The sequence below is a fragment of the Apodemus sylvaticus genome, chromosome 22 (genome assembly GCF_947179515.1).
Source record: "Apodemus sylvaticus chromosome 22, mApoSyl1.1, whole genome shotgun sequence".
NCBI lineage: Eukaryota > Metazoa > Chordata > Mammalia > Rodentia > Muridae > Apodemus > Apodemus sylvaticus.
In genome coordinates, this window is record NC_067493.1 from 2,499,067 (window position 1) to 2,522,767 (window position 23,701).

The 23,701-nt window shown below is 41.1% G+C and overlaps 1 protein-coding gene and 1 pseudogene across 1 annotated transcript in view; one reads left to right on the plus strand and one right to left on the minus strand.

The window, feature by feature from the left end:
* LOC127672654 (zinc finger protein 431-like) overlaps nt 1–23,701 on the plus strand; it is a 263,925-nt gene that overhangs the window by 223,353 nt on the left and 16,871 nt on the right. Inside the window, exons 2-4 of the mRNA XM_052167958.1 lie at nt 6,333–6,459; nt 6,670–6,730; nt 7,961–8,629. Of these exons, the coding sequence (XP_052023918.1) occupies nt 6,333–6,459; nt 6,670–6,730; nt 7,961–8,629 (857 nt within the window). The remainder of the gene's footprint in view (nt 1–6,332; nt 6,460–6,669; nt 6,731–7,960; nt 8,630–23,701) is intronic.
* On the minus strand, nt 15,098–23,581 carry LOC127673162 (uncharacterized; annotated as a pseudogene).

Here is a 23,701-nt window from a genome sequence, read left to right on the forward strand (position 1 = left end):
AATGGTATCAAAAGTTGATTTCGTGGCCAGACAGAATTTATTCTTTTTGGCAGGAATGTGGAATATATCAGGAATTGAGATGATGAAAGTCATAGAAAGCTGTCCAGGGAGCTTAATCAGTTGTTCTCATAGGACTTGCAAGATTGGAGTGTTGACAGTATGCAGCCAGAGGAAACTGAGATCATAGCATTTTAGAAGAAAAAAGAAACTGTGTGAATTTTACTGAGAGGTCATTTGTGTGATATTTTGGCCAAAAATCTTTTCTCCTTGTCTTACACCTGAAATATAGAGTTGGGTATGTTTTAAAAATAATGGGCTGATTTCTAAATTTTCATTCTATTTATATGTATTTCTTTACTTTCCCCACTTATTTATTTATTATTTATTTATTTAATTTACATTCTACTTTCTCCTAACTCTCCATCCACCTTGTACAGTCCATCATCCCTGACTCCTTTTTATCTCTCAAAGAAGCACAGGGGCCACTGTAGTATCAAAAAACCATGGCATTTCAAGTCTCTGTATGGCTAAGCATATCTATTTTACTGAATTTAGACAAGGCAGCCAAGTAAGAAGAGCCTTGTTCTGGCTGGTTTTTTTCGTGTCAGCTTGACACAGGCTGGAGTTATCACAGAGAAAGGAGCTCTACAGTTGGGGAAGTGCTTCCATGAGAAACAACTTTGGATATTTTCTAAATTAGTGATCAAGGGGAGAGGACCCTGTGGGTGGTGCCATTCCTGGACTGGTAATCTTAGTTTATATAAGAGAGCAGTCTGAGCAAGCCAGGGGAAGCAAGCCAGTAAGAAACATCCCTCCATGGCCTCCGCATCAACTCCTGCTTCCTGACCTGCTGGAGTTCCAGTCCTGACCTCCTTTAGTGATGAACAGCAATGTGGAAGTGTAAGCTGAATAAACCTCTTCCTCTCCAACTTGCTTCTTGGTCCAGATATTTGTGTAGTAATAGAAACCTTGACTAAGACAAGGCATAATGAAATTGAGTAGCAGTTGAGTTTTGCCAGTATGAGAGGCCAGGAAAGGTCAGTGGAGAGGTGAAGATACTGGGGCAGTTGAAGAATCAGGAGTGACCAGACTTTGAAATGAAACTGGGTCTTGCAAAGTTTGGTGTGTGTGTGTGTGTGTGTGTGTGTGTGTGTGTGTGTGTGTGTGTGTGTGTGTGTGTTTGCAGGGACATGCTAATCCTGATCTGGTTACCCATTTTTTTCTATTACCTTATCGTGGAGTTTCACAATTCTTTTCTTCTGAGTGTATTCTTCCTTTCCATCCACTAATTGCTTTTGGAGAAACTTGGAAACACAGTTTTGCCATTGGGAAGGCAGTGGTGAAACTTACCAGATCTTTGAAGAGCTTCGTTTCTTTTTTTAAAAAAACAAAACAAAACAAAACAAAACAAAGCTAGAATTGCCCATCTGTTGTGTCTGGAATTCAAAACAGTGAAAAAAAAAGTCTATCAGGACTTTATCACCATTACTATTATTATCTTGAATTTTCAAGACATTTTTCTTTCTTTATTTATTTTTCTGTGTAGACCTGGCTGTTCTGGAACTTGCTCTTTAGGCCAGGCTGGCCTCGAACTCACAAGAGATCTACCTGTCTCTGCCCCACAAGTGCTGGGAATAAAGGTGTGTCCCACCACTGCTTGGCTGTCCAGGTTCTTTTGAAATATGGGAGGACATAGACTAACAGTGAGAGCCACCTGAGACCTGAGACCAAGTGGCAACTGCTAAGTGCAAAACCTGTTCATGCTGTCCTACTGTTTAGTTGAAGAAATAGGTATACCAAACTGGATTAGAAGCGTGGTAACTTCAGCAGCCAAGCCATTAGCTCAGTTGTGAAACATTTGGCCCATATTTTTCTGACTCTGTTTTGAAGTTATCACTGTAAAGCTGTAAGGCTTGCCAGTGTTATTTAATATTCCTTCTGAGAAAGGAATCCAACGCCTGAGTCCAGAGGTTGCTGCGTTGAAGTAACTTGGTGTAATTTCTAATTGTTGCCTGCAAATTTGTTCCTAAACTGAAGTTCTTTGAGTAGCACACATGTAGTGTGGATGTTTATTAACTTGCATGTTTTGAGACAGGATCCTGCTGTATAGTCTAGGGATGCCCTAGAACTCACTATATCTTCTAGGTTGGCTGGAACTCACTGCAGTCTCCTGGTTTACAAATGCCCAGTGATGTGTGTGTGGTGGTGGCAGTGTATGCGTGCCTCACCTGTCTAGGCTGATGCTTTTAAAGAAGCTCTTCAGAGCCTGGGGAGGGATGAGGTGTGTTCTGACCTCAGAGTAGGTAATAAATTGATCAACAGGTACTAACTAATAACAAGGTCATTTTACTGTCATTCTTTAATAAACTTAAGAATATCTTTAGGTGCAGTTTGTTGGTGAGCTTGGGAAAAATGATGTTGTGAGTCATATTTACTCTACTGTTGTATGTGAACTGGGCCCCATAATAATGTAAAGAACGTTCTCATCTGGGAATTCTAGTTTCATGGATAACTCACTTTCCACTTTCATTGGGGGCAAGAAAGAAGATTTTGCTCTTATGAAAACAAGGACTAGGAAGGCAGATGAGAGAAAATATAGAAGCTGTTTTCACAAAGCACAACAAACAAATTCTTTGACTTAATCCTGAGACTGACCCTAACCCTGACATTTCTTCTTTGTCTAATAGAGATACTATTGATTCAGTGGGCATGGGACCATCAAGAACAATGGTGGCCAACTTTACCCTAAACCTGAGACTAAGCCTGAGACTTATCCTAAATCTCTAATCCTATCTTAACCTCTTAATTTCTTAAAAATCCTAACCCTAACAACCCTTGTACCTTACCCCTAACCTTAACCTTCTAATTTGCAACCATAACTAACCCTGGTTACACTGGGGGTTGTTTCTTAATTATATCTTTTAAATTGAGAAACCCTTTCTTGTTCTTAATCTTCAAAGATGTTCAGATCCACCTTTGATCGAGGATATAGATGCTTTTTCAACCTATATATGGAAAGGTCATTTTTGTTTTTTTATTTGTACTACTTTATTTTACAAAACAAAGGTGATTAGTTTGACCTTTTTATTTTAAAACTCTCATAGGAAGTAATTATTTCTTAAGTATTCTCTCTAAGATCCTGCAATATGAGATTAACCACTCCTTGATTTATTTATGCTGGTGTCTGGGCAGCTGCTTTTGTGGTGATTATTGGTCTAGGTAAGGTTTCTCAGTTTTTCTTGTTTGTGTGGATGCTTATTCCTGTTTTACATTTTTCTGTCTAGATTTTCATAGTGTTGGCAGAGTGTGGCCTCTTTTATTGACCTTTTTGTAATGTTCAAGAGAGATTGCTGGTTAATGTTGAAAGCTAGGAGAGGAGGTGGTCAGGAAGCGATAATCTTGTCAATCCACAAGGAGACATAGTCAGGAGAGAGGTGAAGTTGCCAACATTTCAACATTTCAGAGCTACAGTCATCTGAAGGAGCCTCAGTTGAGGGTGTGCCCTCATCAGAATGGCTGGTTGCTGTGAGTTTGTGAGATAATGTACATGATTGATGTGGGAAGTGTCTTCCACTGAGGGTGACAATATTCATAAGCAAGTGGGCCTGGGCTGGATGAGAAAGCTGAGCCATCTATTCAGCCCCTTAGGCTTCCTTCTTGTTTACCTTCTTCAGGTCCAAGAAATATCATGCATACATCCTGTACTTTATGGTTATTATCCATTTGTAAGTGAGTACATACATGCATGTCCTTTTGGGTCTGGGTTAGTTCACTTAGAATGATAATATCTAGTTGTATCCATTTGCCTGCAAGATTCATAATGTTCTTGTTTTTACTAGCTGAATAGATTTCCATTTTGTATATGAACCACATATTCTGTATCCAAATTTTGGTTGGCGGCCTTATTGATTTTTTTCAGTTTCCAGCTGTTATAAGTAAAATAGATATGAACTTATTGGAACAAATTCTCTAGTGGGTAGATGTTCTAAGAACATATCCTAAGTGTAACACGTCCTCCTGCTAAAACTTAAATTCATGGAAGGAGTAGGCAATGTGTTTCCTAGTCCCAAGAAGGAACTTTAAATAAAACCTGCTGCAAATATGGACCAAGTGAGGCAGAGTCCATCACCTTAGAAGCCAAACTTAAGAGGATCTTTCATATGGTGTGGCTTCTAAAACTGATAGATGATAAATTCGAGATCCCGGATTCTTCCAGTATGGTTTCAATTTGGCCCAAATCCAGATATATTTTGGCAGAGTCAGAGCCATAGGGAAGACTCCATGAGAGTTCATTGCACTGAAATTATGAAGATGATTCTTGAATTTCATTTTGCGACCATAGTTTGTTGAGATAACGAAAGCATTGGTAAATCTGCCATGGAGAGATGTATACAAGGAGGGGATGTACCCAAACTGTTACAGGAGGTGACTTTCAAGATTTTGCCTTGTGTGTCAGAAGAGACTTTAGATGTTTGAACAGTGTAGGATTTCCTGCAGACTGTTAGTATCCCTGAAGAAAGACTGAATGCATTTTCATCACAGAATAAATATTTGCCCATAGTCAAGGTCAGGATGCAGTTGATTGAAACAAAAAGCTTCTAGATAGGATGATGACTTTGGCTGCTTGTCTGTCCTGTCTGGCTTTCTTTGTGAAGCTTGTGGAAGATCTTCTGGTAGGAGCCATTCCAGATACCTTCCAGGATAGTGTTTATAGAATGAAAAATTTTATTTTTTCTCTCTTTTTTTGCTTTTCCAATAATTTATATATTCATTGTCACCCTTATCCCTATCCGCATTTTATGTCCCTTGCTATGGCAGAGTCCCTCCCCCAGTCTCCTCTGTTTTTCTTTGAGAGGTTGTGGGGCCCCCAGGTATCCCGAAAATTGGTGCATCAATTCTATTGTGAATTAAGTACATCCTCTCTCACTGAGGCCAGACATGGCATCCCAGTTAAAGAAACAGATTGGAAAGATATCCCCCCCACAGCTATAGGGAAAGCCCTAGCTACAGTTTTTATTAGATGACCATCTGAGCCTCTTCGCTGCACATCTGCTATATATGTGCCAGGGGCCTTGGTCCATCCTGTGTATGCTGTTTGGTTGGTGGCTTAGTCTCTGAGTGTCCCCAAGGGTGCTTGTTACTTGAGTCTCTTGGTCTTCGTGTGGAGTTCCTATCCTCCTCAGGGGTTTCAGTCTTCCTGCCAACTCTTCCATAAGATTCCCCAAGGTCCATGCAAGGTTTGACTCTGGATCTGTGCAGCTTTTTCAGTCAGCTGGTGGGTGGATCCTCTCAATAGACAATTAATCAAGGCTTCAGTGTGGGAGCATAACAGAGTGTCATTAATAATGTCATGGATTGGTGCCTATCCATAGGATGGCACACAAGTGGGGCAAATTTTCATTGGTCATGCCCTCAGTCTCTGCTCCACATTTTATCCCGCATTTCTTTTAGAGGGGAAACATTGTGTCCTTGGTGTGTTCTGTGTTGTGGATGAAACTGACCCTTCAACTTCCTTCTCATGCTCCCATATATTCACAATAATCTCTTTCCTTAAATCATATAAAATACAATAGATCCATTTGCTAATCAGTGATAATCTATTTTACAAGTCTAGTTGTTTTATATTTTTATATTTATTCTATTTTTTGCTTTTCTTTTCTAAACCAAATTTTGCTGTGTAACTTTGTCTGTCCTTAAAGTAGTAGAGAAACCACAAAAAACACATGTCTTATATTTGTAATATAAGCATATTTTTGTGTGCTTTTTCATCCATGTCTTCAGTATTGAAATTTGACCTAATGTTATAGATTAAACTTCATATTTCTGCCAGGTGAATACCGATGTTCAGTATCATTTTTCCCATGGTTGTTTTTTGTAGGGATTGAGGGTCTTAAAATATACACTTTAGTCTCCTAGAACACATTACAAACGCCATGCCAGTGTCTAGGTAAATGATATACACCTGGCCGTGCCTCTGTGATTAAAGACATGAGAAAATACACCCAGCTTGCCCATCATGTTTGTTGTTAGCAATTGTTCATAAAATTTTTAAGATGTGTGCTTGGGATTGTGGATCTGTTTCCTCTGCATCCCCCTCTCAATTTGCATTTCTTTGGCAAGGCTGTATCCTATTCAAAGTGTTCAAAAGTGACAGAGGTGTAACTTATAATTCAAGGTCCTTCTAAAATGAAACATTGATTATAAGTTCTGAGTCAGAGAACAAGTGAAGCAAGTGCCAAAATTATATGAATATGTTTTTGAGGAAGCATATATTTCCTTTACAGTGATGATAGTTTCATGTTTTGTGTTGTACACATGTATGGAATATTTAGGATACAGTGACATTTGATGATGTGAATGTGAACTTCACTGAGGAAGAGTGGAATTTGCTGGATCCTTCCCAGAAGAGTCTCTACAAAAATGTGATGTCGGAAACATACCGGAACCTCAAAGCTATAGGTAAGACTGTTATTTTTCTTTCTGAAGGAAACAAATGTTTCTGGGTTATTTATGATCTTCTATTATTTTAATTTTATGAAAATTGAGCTGAATAATTCAGTTTCACTGAATTTTCACTGTAACTATCACAGTGCAGTTAAAATTCACAGTAACTTTAATTTTGCCTATTTTCCAATACTATACGATTCATTTTCTGGTACTGTGTTTTAGGCTATAATTGGGAAGAGCATCATCTTGAAGAACATTGTCAAGATAATAGAAGTCATGAAAGGTAATTTTCATGTGCAAGCTGATACAAAATTGTCTCTGAGGAAATTTTAATATCTTATGGAATCTCCAGCAAAAAGCTAGAGTGTAAAAAAGCAGGCATGTAAGTGTAGATATGATTATAATATTCTTTCAAAACCATGGACCTCAAGATCTGATATGTGATTTGTGTATCCATTTGATAAGTAGCTCCATTAGACCTGTGCTGTGGATCTACCAATCTGTATAGTCTCATAGTATTTAGAAATTGCACATTGAATAGTGATAAATTTATATCCAAAACATTCTAATAAGCAAATAGTCCATAGAAAATTTGGTGATACTAATATTCTTGTAGTAATATGGTTCAGTTTGGTGAGAGGGCATTTTATGAGAATCAAGAATATTGTTGTGGAGAAACATTAGTCCATATTGCACATGTTATGAGAAACAAAAATTCAAACAGTGTGAATGCAATGCATAAACCTTTCATTTATCATTCTTTTTATTAGGTATATCATGTGTCACAATGGATAATAATCATGTGAGCATAGGGATATGGAAGGAAGAAACATAAAATTTTTGTTCTAAAACAAGAAGATATGTAGTATTCTGCCTTTGGAAGAAATTAGGAATATGAAAGTCATTTGTAATTAGTTGGGTTTTTAGCTTTTCAGGGAATATCCCAAAACTCATAGTGTAAAAAAATCTTTATGGGTACTAGGAATTTGGAAATTCTTCTGTATGTCCTGGTTCCCAGTCACATGTGTTGTAATTCACAATAGAGGAAAAATATGAATACAATCAGTGTTATACAGATCAGAGTTTTTCTAACTTTATTCAGATAGCTAAAATACATCATATAAAAAGAGGGTATTATAAATATGAGCCATGTAATAACCATCACAGGTGTCTTGAACAACTCATGATGAGGGAGAATAACATAAACATAGAAAATGCTAAAACCTTAAGATCTGATGCTTTTTTTTACCATTAGACAAATTGTAAACATAATTCATATTAATTACATGTTTGATCAGAGTAATGAATGTGGTAAAGATTTCACATGTGCTAATTATCATTGCAGGCATGTAAGAAGATATACTGGAGTGAAACCCTATGAGTGTAATATATGTAGTAAAGCCTTTACAAGATGCAGAGATCTCCAATACCATAAAATAACACATATTGGAGAGAAACCTTATGAATGTAATCAATGTGGTAAAGCCTTTGCAAGACCCAGTAATCTCCAAAGACATAAAATGACACATACTGGAGAGAAGCCTCATGAATGTAATCAATGTGGTAAAGCCTTTACAAGATCCAGTCATCTCCAAAGACATAAAATGACACACACTGGAGAGAAACCTTATGAATGTAATCAATGTGGTAAAGCCTTTGCACAGCACAGTCATCTCCAATATCATAAAAGAACACATACTGGAGAGAATCCTTATGTATGCAATCAATGTTGGAAAACCTTTGCATATCACAGTACTTTCCAATATCATAAAGTAACACATACTGGAGAGAAACCTTATGAATGTAATCAATGTGGTAAAGCCTTTGCACGGCACAGTGATCTCCAAAGACATAAAAGAACACATACTGGAGAGAAACCATATGAATGTAATCAATGTGGTAAAGCCTTTGCACAGCGCAGTTCTCTCCAATATCATAAAAGAACACATACTGGAGAGAAACCTTATGAATGTAAACAATGTGGTAAAAGATTTGCATGTCTCAGTTCTCTCCAATATCATAAAAGAACGCATACCGGAGAGAAACCTTATGAATGTAATCAATGTGGTAAAGCCTTTGCAAGACCCAGTGATCTCCAAAGACATAAAATGACACATACTGGAGAGAAACCTTATAAATGTAATCAATGTGGTAAAGCCTTTACAAGACACAGTCATCTCCAGTATCATAAAAGAACACACACAGGACAGAAAACTTATTAATGTAATCAATGTGGTAAAGTGTTTTCAACAGGGATAAGTCTCCAAATTCTGTGTGCTGGAGAGAAACATAATGAATATGATCATGAATTAAGTGGGAATTAGGAGGGATTCATAGTAGGATATGATAGACATGGGTGCTTGGGATTATTTCCACTCTGCAGATTTTTTTTTTTTTTGATGCTTTTGCAAAGAAGTTTGCTGCCGTCATCTGAAGAGTTTCCTTGAGATTAAGGTAAAGCTGTTTTCACTAATTGTACTGACAAAATAAGTCCTGAAAATCACCGCATAGAATTTGGCCCGAAAAATTTTAACAAACATAGAAACTAAGAAAGGAAAAATAAAAAAGAAAGGTTCAAAATACAAGGCGTTATCAGGAAGTTGAATGAAGTTTAATCTTCTGATCCAGGATATCCAATAGCATTAAAGGAATGGTTACATTAGGACAAGATTGCATTCAGCTAAACATATGGGTTTGCAGTTGTATGAAAGAGAACTGTATCATGTTAGGAATTATTATTACCTACTTATTGTTTTGAGGTAGCCATATGAAGATACAAGTATGTGTCAAATTGCCAAGGGATATATTTGGATTCTGGGTTCTGAATTTAAAATATAAGCAGAAAAGCTTAGTTCATGTCATGGTGTTAAATGCTTTTTAACCCACCGTTCATGAGACAGAGTCATGCAGATCTCTGAGATAAAGGTAGATCTCTAAGCAAGTTCCAGGAAAGCCAAGATTAGGCAGTGATATATTTGAAATATTGAAAGCTGCTGATAATTTAATAGAGGGAGCCATGTTCCAGCCCCGGTAAGCAGCAGAACTCCGAGAATTTTATCATGAAGTGGTGTTGAATATTGTCAGAGAATTTTACATTACCTCATGAGATGATCAATTCTTGGTTTTTCTTACACTTTAGTCCCATTTTGTTGAACCATTACTGTTTCTAGAATGAAGCCTTCCTCATTGTTAATGGTGGACAATCTTTTGATGTGTTTTATATTTTATTTTATTTGTTTTATCTTTTAAGTATTTTTTGAATCTGTGGTTTTAGGGATAATTGGTCTGTAATTCTCTTTTTATCACTCAATCTTTCTTGACTGGAAATATGAGTAATCAGGGGTTCAGAAAATAAATTGACTAATATTTATTTTGTTTCTATATTGTTGAATACACTGAATTCTTGTTAAATCCTCTTTGAAAGTCTGGTAGGACGCTACCCTAAAACTCATAGACGTGGGCTCATATTGTGGACATATTTTTAATGCAGTCTGTTTTCCTTCATGTTTATGTCAGTTTAAGTTGTTTTTCTCTAGTTTAATTTTGGGATGTGGAATCTATTGAGGAAGTTAGCTATTTCTTTTAGAATTTCCAAGTTGGTGGAATGCACACTTTTTAAACTATGTCTTTATTACTCTCTGGATTTCTTCATTACCTGTTAATTAATCCCCTGTTTCATTTTAGATTTCATTGATTTGCATATTCTTTATCTTTTAATAGGGGTTTGTTTATCTTGTCTAATAAAAGGATCAAAAGACCAACTCCATGTTTCATTAATTCTTTGAATTGTTCTTTTTCTATTTTATCAATTTCATCCCCCAACTTGAAAATTTCTTGATGTCTCCTCCTCGTTTTCTTTGCTCCCTCACTTCTTTTTGTTGTAGCCTTTAAAACATGCTGATAAATTTCCTGTATGGGAGTTCTCCAATTTTTCAATGTAGGCATTTGGTGCTGTGAACTCTCCTTTAGCTCCACTTTGATTTTCTTTGTGTTCCATGAGATTGTGCATGTTGCATATTCATTTCCCATGAACTCTAGAAAGTTTCTGATTTCTTCCATTTTTCCGTGTAGACCCATTTTCTCTCAAACATTAGTTTGTAGTCAGTTAGCTGTCCTCCCTCATCTCTTACAACACTGAGACATCAGCAGATTTTTTTGGCCCAGATAATATATTTTGTCTCATCAGAGAGCGTGGGGACTCCTGGGTCTGGTGCAATCAAGAACATGAGGTACCCAATTTCTAGGGGCCACCCACTGGACTTTCCTGTTGCTCTCTGGGATGGAGTTTAGTCCTTGCTCATCAGATCGGTTCTCTCCTTATAAATGGCCCCATGGATATGAGAGGTAACAATGGCACACCAGCCCTCTGTGTCTTGACCCTGGGGAAAAGATAACCTTACCACAGTGAGGAGGGCATGCCTAAGTCTATGAAACCACAGGAAGTGGACACATAAGAACCGGAAGTGACCATTTGAAGAACAGGAAGTGTCCATGCCACACCAAGAAGTGGTTGTGATGTCACAGGAAGGGACTGCCCCTATCCGAAAGTGAGTGTATATCACAGGAATTGTCTCAAGTTTTAGAGAAAGTGCCCATCCTATGACCGGAAGTGAACGTCACTGTCACAGGAAGTGGCTGTGGCTTGATATGAAGTGCCTGTAACATAATAGGAAGTGTTGTTACACCACAGGAAGTGGCTCTAATGACTTTAATGTCCTTTCTTAGCTCAATTGACATTTTCAGAGCTGCCAGTTCAGCTTCCTGGGCTGACATTCCTGCCAGGTGTGGTTCTACCCATGTGATCTCGGTATTTGACACCACCACTGTCCCAGCACACCTCTGTCCATCCTGAATGAGGCAGTTACCGTTGGTGGACCCCGTTACCCCTACATCTATGTGAGCCGTCATACAGAGGCCCATCCAGTGAGGTCAGGGTCCGACAGCAGGGCAGCTGAGTAGTTACACTGGGTGGATTCAAGAAGAGAGGCTGGTAATGAGTCCTTCTGGTATCATTTTTATCCAGAAGCCATTGTGACTGAGGTGTAAATAGAGTGGTGGTTAGCTTGTGCCCATTGGTTACACATTGGCCATTGGCTAACGCCAGGACCCCTGGTCTGAGTATGCAGTCCACAGGTCTACAAAGGCCACCTGAAGTTGGCAGAGTAGGCTTTTTTTCTTTGCAGAGGCTTAGATAGCCTCAATTTTAAGGCATCTAAGAGGTCCTCCATTTTTGTTTTCTTCTGTAGCCACTGGGAAGTCATTTATAAACTGATGAAGATACTCTATATGTAGGTTTTAGTACAATATAATGTTGAACTGTATCAACAAAAGATGATGGATTTCCATTTCATTTTTAGTGTAACCCAGGTCTTGTGGTGGGGACAATTTTGATTCGTAGTCCTCCCTTTTCGCCGTTATTGACTCTATCCTTTTTAGGAATCACTTATGTTCTTCTGATTTGGCCTTGGCTGACAACAGGATCTTTCCCAGGTCTCCAGTCTGTTGCTTCTGTCCTCCCATCTGCGTCTCCTCTGCAGTCTGTCCTCCATTAAATACTCTCTTTGCCACTGTCCTTAAATCTCTTAGACAACTCTTTCCTAACTACTCCACCCTCTGGGGCTTTGTCTTCATAGCTGGTGTTCCCTGATTGACAAAAGCTCAAGCGGTCGCTGCCTTTGCTTCTGGTGATTCAGGGTCCATGGACGTGTATCGTCAAAAATGTTTCCATGACCCTGTCTAAAAAAATCTGTAGGGCTTTTATTTTCCCTCTTCCTAATATTATTCACTCTGGACAAATTTGGGAGCCATCTTGTGGCCACGTTGAGACCTGCCAGCAGAGATGGACAATGGACAAAAGGCCTCCTCCTACCTTCAGTGGTGTTGCAATCCCAGTCTGGGTTAGTTAGGGAAAAGTAAGCATATTGGGGGGACTCCCTGATGAGGCCAGGAACCAGTTTCCTGGCCTCTTCTGTGGTGATGGGAACCTAGAAAATATGGTAGATGTAGACTGCCTCATATTAATACGTCCATCAAGTCAAAATCACTTCATGAAATCAAAATCACTACTCAAGGTTCCCCCTTAAATCACATTTTCAAAGTCATCTTGTTCTGAGAAACACAAATGCAGCACACAAAAACACAAATAAAACCTTCCCCCTCTAAAAGAGATACAAGAAACAACCAGAAAGTGCCACTCATGAGAAAGACCTCTCCCCAAACACAATCCATTTTTTCTTTACATCAGGCAGACATGAGAAATAACCAGGAAGTGGTGCACACCCATAAGAAAAGAACCAGAGTGGTGGGCATCTCTCGGCTGCCCTGAGCCCAGGATAAATTAATGAATTTGCATGAATCATTTAATTTGAATAAATTTGCATATATTAGTAGCTTTTACTAAATGTATGTGGTGTGTGTGAGCATGTGTGTGAGGCTGGGGTATGACGGTGAGCAAGGGGCAAGAAGTGAATTGATGATTGATCAATAACCAACAATTGACCAATTGATAATCAATACCTAGTCAAAGATCATTGATCGATAACCAATGATCAATCAATTGGTAATCAATACCTAATTGATGATCAGCCGATATTCACGTACTTCACACTGAGTCTCAGGATTCCCCCCTGGTCCTGCCATAGCCACAGCTCCCAGATTTGTCTTTACTCACTGAAAACTGCCACAGATACAAAATCAAGGCCTCATTCCCAGAAGGATTTGACACTGTGTAGAATCAGGGAACAGATAAAGGCCCAACCAAAGACAAAATTCAACCACAACTATAAAAATACTCAGCTTGTAATAACACAACCAACCAGCAGGTGGCGCTCACAGAAAAGGAATATGGCACCACTGAGACCTGGATGGAAAGGATACAGCCCGCAGTAACAAGGACCAACCAGCAGGTGAAGCTCACCTTGGCCACCCAGCTCTCCACGCTCTTCCGACTGCTTCTGCACCCAGCTGACTCCCCTGCTTAAACCGGTTGGCAGAAAGCTAACCTCTTACGAGGGCAGGGCACCAAAGAGAATCCTTATGTGGGAGGTACAGCTGAATGGCTGGCAGTGGCCATTTTGTGGCCACAGGCATGCCCCGGAGTTTTGTGTGAGTCTTGCAATCCTGGCAGGGCAGGTCCATAGTTAGTCGCCCTATTGACTTGTCCACACTTATAGAGGCCACAGCAGGAGCAGGGACCAAGGAAGGATCCAGAAGATCCTAAGCTCCCTAGAACCACAGCTCAGCCTCTGAGCTCCAGGTGCTGCCACTTCTTCACAGCAGGGGTCGCTGTGGGGCTGCTCTTCCTCCAGAGAGGAATGCTAATGGTCAGTGCACATCTTTGGAAGCTCAGGGCTCTACTGACTGTGAATTTCCCACACAGCCAACTTTTTCTTGGCTGTTAGCTTGTGTGAGGTGAAATCATTTCCAACTGTGTCTGTGATTTTGTTTCTTGGTGCTTTCATTTTCACCACCAAATCAGAATATGCCCAGCAAGCTGCAATGGGACTTGATTCGAACCCAGGGCAAGCTACTAATGCTGACAGAACAGCCTGGTGCCCAAGGATGAGTCATTCTCTCAGTGAATGCAAGGTGTATTACCTGAGTCTTCCCACCTCTGTTGAAAGTTCTAGGTGATATGAATTAAAGAAAATATTGAATATTCAAAGGAAACCATGCTAGTCAGTATTTTTGTGCAGTGTTAATTTTATTTCCTACATACACTTCCTGAGAAATGAAGTTCAGAGAGCTAAATATAAGAAATGATAAATAATTGACCTTTTGAAACTGAGAGCTGTGCAATCATTCTTCAGCCTGGTACATGGCTTAATCTCCTGAGGGATTAAACTGTAAGGAAGACCAACAGTAGAAGTAAGCCTTGTAAAACATGAAGTTCTTCCAAGAGTGGAAGCACTTAAAAGACACACTCTCGAGGCCAGTGAGCTGGCTTTTCTGTGTCAGGGCCAACAAAGCCCTGACCTTCCAACTTAGTCCACCTGTTTCTCCAGGTGAGCTCCCTTGTGAAGTAGAAATTTCCAAAGAAAATTGCTGAAAATACAGATTCTCCTGTGCAGAAGTGATGGCACAGGCCACTAATCCCCATACTAGCGATACAAGGCAAAGTAAATCTGAGTTCAAGGCTAGTCTAGTCTACACAGAAGGAAGAAGGAGTAAAATGGAAGTTGCAGATGGCGCCCAGATTATTTTGTAAAGAAGCACGTGAGTGGATCACTCCTCAACCTTGTTGATTAAGCAGAGAGATTTCCCAAAGTGCTCAAGGCTATTCCCTGTGTTTTGCTTCTTTTATATCCCAACACCCATGAAAACCAGGATGCCAAATTCTCCTAAGGACTTCCTTTAAGACAAACCACCAGTTACTCCTGTAACCAAATGTAGGAAAAAGTAGACTATCCCCATCTGTCTCTACTCCATCCTTCGTTTATCCCTTGGCCCATTTCTAAGAGAACACAAATCTCCAGCTTTTAACTCTTTTATTAAGAATGAGATAAACAAACAAACACCAAATGGCTGCAAAGACACAATTGCCTTGAGTGTTCCTTTGCTTTAATAGAAGAGCTGACAGATGATTCCCTAATTGCAAGATTTAGCAGGCATCAGGGCTCCTGGACACCAAAGAGAGTTCTGGGTGGCTTGTTCACTTCTTCTTCTTCTGGCCAAAAGTCTTTTGAAGCCACGCCCAGCATCCTAGGTTCCTGGGACTGTCAGAAACAGGATCCTGTTCAGGGCAGTCTCCACTATCATAGGTCTCAAGTTCTAGCCCTTTCTCCCTCAGCAAGCTTGGTGAGGGTTGGTCTACTTCCTCTATATCTTTGTCTTGGTTGTTGTTGTCCACATCTACTGAAGCCACATGTGTGTTCCTCTGACTCAAAATCTGGGAGACCTCTGTGCTCTTCTTCATGGCACAATTCTATCTTTGGTCGTATCTCAGGTAGTCCAAGGTCGCAAATACACAAAAGGAGTATAGACCCCAGTCTGCAAACCAGCCATCCTCAGAGCAGTGGCTTGACTCTCCACAGAAACAACATGGATCAGACGTGGAACACCTTCTACTCGGGGCTGGCAAGACAGGTGCACTTGTCAGTGCATGTTCTTCAAAATCTAATGTATCTTTGTCAAAACTGGGAGAGGACTGCATCATCTCCTGGGCTTTATCTATGGAACTCAGTGGCCAAGTCCTCAACCTTCTGATTCAAAGAAGACTCTAGTTAGTGGATTGTACTCTATACTCCATGGCTTCTCCCAACAGAATCAGAGGCATGTGGATCTCTGATCTCAAGGCCATCCTGGTAGTCAGACCTACTTTCATGACAGCCAGGGCTATACAGGAATGCCTATGCTCAAAGAATAAAACAAAACAAAAAACAAAAAACAAAGGAGTGAAGCTGATCAATATAAGATGATATCTCTCTGGATGTTGTATTGATATTTAATAAAAAAATGAGCCAATACATTCCTCACCCACCATAACTACAGGAGAGACAACCAGTCCACTCAGTGAAGTCCTTGGAAGGGGTAGCAATCTAACCCTTTGTTAGGGTCAAGTCAGGCTATCAATAATCTGGTCACTGCCTCAGACATTCTAGAGCAGTCCAGGCCACTTCTTGCATCACCTGACACTTACCAGGTCTCCACAGCTGCTCCACCTTTAGACGTGATCTCACTTTTGCCTCTGAGGCAATCTCTTCCAACTAGCTTTCTCAGCATCTCAGCTGAGTTCTCTCTCTCTGCCATATGCAGGGGACCCACGTTTCACACATGTCACACTAACTGTGGGACACCAGTTCTGTTGGTTCCCCAACCAAGGTGCCTCAAATTGCCCAGAAGAACAGACTCTCAACACTTAATTAATTAATTTGCCAATTAGATTTAAATATATTTTTAAAAATTTCAAGATGTCAATAAGGTAATAACAAAGCCATCTGTTATAGTAAAAGTTCTTTCCCAATAGTCTAACCTTTAGATATATTTACCTCTGATACCATCTTGACATGCTGTATCTCTACCCTCTCCCACTCATGGCTCCTGCATGCATCTCCCTGTGTCTCTCTCCCTAGCTCCTCCTCCTCACTTCCTTCTAATCACTAGCCTCTCACCACCTCAATGTGAATGGATAGGAAATATCTTTCAACATCATGCAATTGTCTAGAGTTAAACATTATAGGCAACTGATTAGACCGGCAATGGGGAAAGTGCTCATGGGCCAGCGAGTCTATTTCGGGTGCCTATTTTCGAGAGCAAAAGATCACATAAAATGATCTCTCACTCACTCTCTCTTTCCTGATAGTGCAATATATTAGATTGACTTACATGATGCCGTCTGTCTTATTCCATAAAACAGGATAGGATTCAAAATCCAAGAATCCAGAAGATCTCAGTCACCGAAGCTGGGTGTCTCAGCTGGTCCTCAGTAGAAGATGGAATCACAGAGAAGCAAGCTCTAATGCCAGCTAAGCAATATGACTTGCTATCTAGGAGAGAGCAAACAGGCAATGTGAAAACTTGCTTTCTCTGTGTTCTTATATAGGCCTCAAGATGAAGTTGTGGCCCAAGTTAAAGGTGTGTGTTCCAGATTCAGTCTGGATTAAAGGTGCGTGTCTTCTACTGGGTGTGGTGACTCATGCCTTTAATCCAAGCACTATGGGAGTGAATCAGGAAGCTGGATCTCTGTGCATAGCATGGTCTACAACGTGCATTCCTATATAACCAGTGGTATTGCAGACAAACCCTGGCTCATAGAAACAATAACAATCACAATGACACAGTTATGTCAATTTCTTGCTCCATATCCAGATTAAAGGCCTCTGTCTTTCAAGGTCACAGAGACATGCATTTAATGATAGTGTTCCTACTTCAAAGATCCTGATCACCTTCTACAAATTAAACAACAAATCCATTGAAGGTGTGTCCTTATGTTTTGGATTTTGCATATTTCAAGATGTAATCAAGTTGACAACACAGAATAGAGATCACAGAGTGTATTTCTCTGTGTAACCATGGCTGTTCTGAAAATTGCTTTGTAGACCAAAGTGACCACCAATCAAAGATCTTCCTGCCTCTGCCTCCCTGGTTCTGAGATTAAAGGAACATGTCAACATGATCTGTTTGGAAATCCTATTAAGACTACTTTCTTTTGCTGGCATCGTGAGCAGTTGCTAATCCTGTATTCCCAGCAGAGAGATGGTCAGGGGAAACAGCTAAGTGTAGAGATGAAGCTTCAGGACACAGACTCTCCTCTCCATACCCCACTACCCAGCCTCTCTGTCTGTTTCACATTTTATGTCCTACCTTTGAAATGAATAAACATAACTTTTCCATCCTGTAGTCTCTGTCTGCACAGAAGGCAGGCAGGGATCTCCTGGGATAGCTGGGCTCCAGGCTTCCCTGAACTACAGTGGGTATGTGGATGTCTGCTTTCTGTGTTCAGGGGGAACTCTCCCTGCGAGGGTGAGTGACCCCAAGAACATGGAAAAATAAACCTCATGCTCTTGCATCAATCTTTCATCAAGCTGTGTGCTGAGGGGTTGTGCACCTGAGCTCAATCCCTGGGGGGTCTGTTGAGTTACAACAATCTTTGCACCCTGTTGTTTCTAAATGCTGAAAATTTGTCACTTTCTTTTCATTGTTGAATACATGGTAAAGCTGTCTTTGACAAAGGAACCCTTTAGGCTCTGCACTTGTACAGAATCAGCTGCCTAACGGCCTCGCTGCCCTCCTCTGGAGGTCTACAAAACTGCCCTCTGCCAGAATCTCAACTGGAGCTGCATTTCTTTCCTTGTGAAGAGGCTTTTCCAGGACAGCACTGTCCAGGACACCAAAGCTCTGCTCTCTGAGCTGACTTTCTCAAGCTTGGCTTCGTTTCTGCAGTCGCTCCATGGCTATCTTCTTGGTGAACACTTGTCCAGTTTGTAACATGCCAGAAGATGCTAACTGATGGATTGTCACTCACACATGCAGGGTTTGAGGCCAACTTTGTGATCCTGGTTAAGTCCATAATTAATCTGCCTACTCCTTTGTCTGTAGTGTCAGGGAGATGTTAGCGATCTCCAAAACACAGAGAGGAGCTAATTGATGCAACTCACAGCAAGGTATTTACTCCAGCTAGCTTGCATTCATCCCTGCCTCATAGCACATTCACTCAGGACAGTTTGTGTGTGTATTGGGAGGCTAACCCTATATGTCCATCAGGGCAAGGCTTTATAGAAAGCTGTAAGCAGGGAGTCCAGGTGTAAGCATCCAATTGGAAAGCTTCTGTGGCCTTTAACAAGTTGCCTGGTACTGGGAGTCACATCATAAACTTAATTTTTGTTTTTCTCTGCGTTGGTGAAGGTTAGGCAAGGGGTTGGCTTGTAACCTGGGGATGTGGGTTTGTTGGTGGAATGACCTGAAGTTGCAGGTCTTGTCGAAAGTGTAACCTGGAAATGGCGGTCTTGTTGGGGATTAGCCTGGGGACAGGGTTTTGTTGTTGGGGGGCAATGTGGAAGCTAATGTTAGGTACAAGACTGTTACTTTACCTGTATTTAAGCACAGGTCAGGTTCTCTAAATTGGATCTGAACTTAAATGATTTGGCACCTCATGGCCACACTGGTGGTAGTTAGAAAAAGAGCCTGGCCAATGAATAAGTCTGGCCAGAAGGATCAATGTTTCTTGGCTCCAAGCTCCAAGCCTGTGACTGCTTCCAGGAGAGGGCACACAGGAGCTAGCACTGTGCACTGTCAAGCTACCCCTGGTCATCTTTATCCATGAGTATTTGAGACTTGCTGCCTATGCAATTTTCACTAGGTTGTCAACAACCTCTGAGTTGAAATCTGTTAGCAATTTCAAACCTTATACATGATTTTGTTTCTAGGTGCTTTCGTTTTACTGACAGGATCAGACACTGCCAGGCAGGTCACAGTGGGATTTTGTGCAAACCCAAGGTCTAGACCCCTTGTGCCTAGACACCTAACAAAATGCTTGGCATTAGAGTGTGTGTATGTGCAGGAGATATGATGCTGTGCTGTCAGCAGGCTGAGCCTAAATCATACCTTGATTGCAGACAACATAGTTAATTTTGTTTCTAGGTGCTTTACTTTTCAAAAGGAACCAGACTTTCTCAGGCTGTAGTAGGATCCTTTGCAAAAACCTAGAGTCCAGAAAGAGTAGAGGAAACACTGGACAGAACCCCTGGTGCTTATGTGCCAGTACATGAGAAATGTGATCCAGACCCAATTTCATTTTGTTTTCAGGTCCTCTCTGATCACCATTGTTTCTAAGGGGTATGTTGTGTTTCTACACAGTTGTCATCCACGTTGATTCAGCACAGGGGTTTCTCAATGTTCTCAAGGTTACTCCCTGTGTGCTGGTTATCTTATGGCCCAGCACACCTGAGAACCAGGTATCTTAAGAAAGTCTTAAAACTTCTTAAAAAAAAAAAAACACATTTAGTAGTGTGACCAAGGCTCAAAAAACAAAACAAGAAAACAAAACAAAAGACTGAAAGTTCTCAAAGTAAAATCCTCTGACTCTGGATGCAGTTGTCTAGTGTTAAACATAATAGGCAACTGATTAGACCGGCAAAGGAAAAGGGATAATGTGCCAACAAATCTATTTGCGGTGCCTGGTTGAGAGAACAGTGTATCCTGATCTGTATCCACACCACAGTTCATTTTTTCCCTAGGTCCATATAAAGAAGAACACAAATTTCCAGCATTTCAACACTTTTATTAAGAAAGCTGTAAAATAGCAAACATGAAATAGCTGGCTGCAAAGACACAGTTGTCTTGTGAGGGCCTTTGCTGTGATACAGGAGCTGAGAGACGATCCCCTAATTGCAAGTCTTAGTAGGCATCAGGGTTCCTGGCCCCCAAACAGAGTTCTGGATTAATTTTTTTCACTTCTTCTTCTTCTGGCCAAAAGCCCTTTGAAGGCATGCCCAGTAGCCTAGATTCCTGGAAATGTCAGAAGCAGGATCCTGGTCAGTACAGCCTCCACCATCACAGGTTTCAAGTTCCAGGCCTTTCTTCCTGAGCAAACTTGGCGAGGGTTGGTCTGGCTCTGCTATACCTTTGTTTCTGTCATTGTCCACATCTCTTGAGGACACTTGTAGCTCCCTCTGATTCTCAGTCTGGAAGATCTCTATACCCTTCATGGCACAATTCCATCTGCTGCTGTATCTCAGGTTGTCCAAGCTCTCAAAAATATGGTAAAAGGGGTGTAGATCACAATAAAAAATCCAGCCATCATCATAGCTGTGGTTTGGCTCTCCACAGAAAGAAAGTGGCTGAGACGTGGTAGATCCTGAACTCACAGCTGGAAAATCACGTGCACTCGACAGTCCATGCTCTTCGGAATCTGTTGTGTTTTTGACAAAACTGAGAAGGTACTCCCTCAGAAACTTCAGGTTATCCATGGAATACTGAGGGTAAGTTCTTGACCTTCTGATATAGAGAAATATCTCCAGTTAGTTAATTACACCCTCCCAAGCATTACACTGTGCAAAATTGGGTGTTAAACCCTCAATAGTAGCATCTATTTGCATTGCCTAAGGAGGCAAGATTCTGCCCAGTCTGGTGGTGTGATAATTTAGTCTCAGCACCTATAGGAAAGAAGCAGATTGGGGATAGAAGTAGAAGCAGGTGCATCTCTGATCTCAAGGCCAACCTGGTAGTCAGACCTAGTTTCAAGACAGCTAGGGCTACAGATTAAAACCTAGGCTAAAATATCCAAACAAGCAAACAAGAAAGGAGGGAAGCTTCTCAAATTAAGATCCTATTACTCTGGATGCAATTGTCTAGAGTTAAAATTATAGTGGACTGATGAAACAGGCAATGGAGGAAGTGCTCATGGGTCAGTGAATCTACTTGGTGTGCCTGTTTTAAAGAGTAAAAGATCACATAGAATGATCTCTCACTCACTCTCTCTTTCCTGATAGGGGATGATATTAGAATGACTTACAGAATGCAGTCTGCCTTATTCCACAACAGCTGGATGGGAAGCAAAGTCCAAGAATCCAGAAGTTCTCAGTCCCTGAGGCTGGACGTCTCAGTTGGTCTTCAGTAGAAGACGGAAGCACAGACAAGTAAGCAATAATGCCAGGGAAGTCTTAAGTGTTGTTATCTAGGAGAGAGCAAGCAGGCAATGTGAAACCGTACTTCCTCTCTGTTCTTATATAGGCCTCAAGATGAAGGTGTGGCCCAAATTAAAGGTGTGTGTTCCAGATTCAATCTCTGGATTAAAGGTGAGTGTCTTTTCCTAGGTGTGGCGACTCAGACCTTTAATCCATGCACTATGGGAGTGAATCAAGCAGGTGGATCTCTGTTAGTAGCATGGTCTACAAAGTGAATTCCAACGATTTGAGAAGAAAAGTGTAGTGCTAGGGAAATGTTAGTGAGCTACAAAATAACAGATAGGAGCCGATGTGATGTAACTCATAGTAGGGTTGTTACTGTATTATTTTACTTTATTTGAATAAGCTTGGTCCCCTCCAAGAAACCACTATCATGCTGGATGGTTGTGGTGGTTGAGGGCAATGCAAGAGCCAGGGAAGTCCTAAGTCTTGCTATCTAGTAGTAATAATATTTGTTAGCTAGGAGAGGGAAAGCAGGCAATGTGAAAAGTGACTTCTTCTGTGTTCTCAGGCCTCAAGATGAAGTCGTGGCCCCAATTAAAAGTGTGTGTTCCAGATTCAATCTCTGAATTAAAGGTGAGTGTCTTCTGCTGGGTGTGGCGACTTAGACCTTTAATGCAAACACTATGGGAGTGAATCAAGCAGGTGGATCTCTGTTAGTAGCCTGGTCTACAAAGTGATTTCCACCAAGGTGAGAAGAGAAGTGTAGTGCTAGGGAAATGTTAGTCATGTACAAAATAACAGAGAGGAGCCAATCTGATGTAACTCATATTAGGGTTGATATTTTATTATTTTATTTTATTTGAATTAGCTTGCTCCCCTCTAAGGAACTACTGTCATGTAGGATGGTTGTGGTGGTTGAGAGCAATGCAGGAGCCAGAACCATGGAATGAGGCCTGGCTAGAAGCCTAAAATCTCCTTTTGCAAATTCTCAATTTTTCCTACAGAGCTGCAACCCAGCGAATTCTTCGCCACAGATGGGGCTGCAGCACTGGCACTCCAGGTGGTGGTGATCTCCGTGCTCACACCTTGGATCCCCTTCTCTAGGAGCTATGACTTGTCCCCCAAGCCAAGTTCAGCTAGGCTGTCAGTAGGCCTGAGTTGTTTTTCGAAGGTGATTTGAAACCTCATATGTGTTTTTGCTCCTCTGAGCATTCGCTTTGCTGACTGGATTGGATTGTGACAGGCAGGCAGAGGTGGAATTCCACTGGAGCTCTGGTTCTGGAACTTGTGCTCCTAAAGGCTGACCAAAAGGCATAGTGCCCAGGTTGGAGGATAGAGATTCATTGCAGGTGCTGAGATTTTTTTCCTGACAGCTCAGCCTTCTGACATTTCAAAAAGCAGACTTTATTGTGCCTACCATAGGTAAATGACACCTTCAGCCCTACAAGTGTGCCAAGATTTCCCACACTGTCCCCCTCTCACACAATGTAATAAACTCTGTGCAAACACAAATCTCCTTGCAGCTGCTTTCCTTTCTGTTTGCCTAAGATTTTCCAGATGGCACAGACAAGTGCTCAACTGGTATTCTGCCTCAGCTGGTTGTTTCATCTGGCTGTAGTTTCCCTGTTGCCTTGGGGCCATGGCACAAGAGTACACTTGACAGACAGGGAAAACACAGGACGAACCCAGTGGACTCACTCATACACCCCGAGTTTTAGGAGAGTCTTGGAATCCTGGCAGGGCAGGTCCATACTTAGTTCCCTTGTCGGCTTTTCTATACTTGCTGAGGCCACAGTTTGAGTAGGGACCAAGAATCCAGTATCTACAATGATCCCTAGATCCACAGCTCTGACTATGAGCTCCAGGTGCTTCCACTTCTTCACAGCAGGGGTCGCTGTAGGGCTGCTCTTCCTCCATAGAGGAATGGCAATGGTCTGTGCACATCTTTGGAAGCTCAGGGCTCTATTAGCTGCGAATTTCCCACACAACCAAGTTCTTGTGGCTGTTGGCTTACGTGAGCTGAAATCATTTCCAACAGCATCCGTGATGTTGTATCTTGGTGCTTTCATTTTGTCAACCAAATCAGTTTATGCCCAGCAAGCTGCAATGGGAATTGATTTGAACCCAGGGTGTTCTCCTAAATACTGACAGAACAGCCTGGTGCCAAGGGATGAGTCATTCTCTGAGTG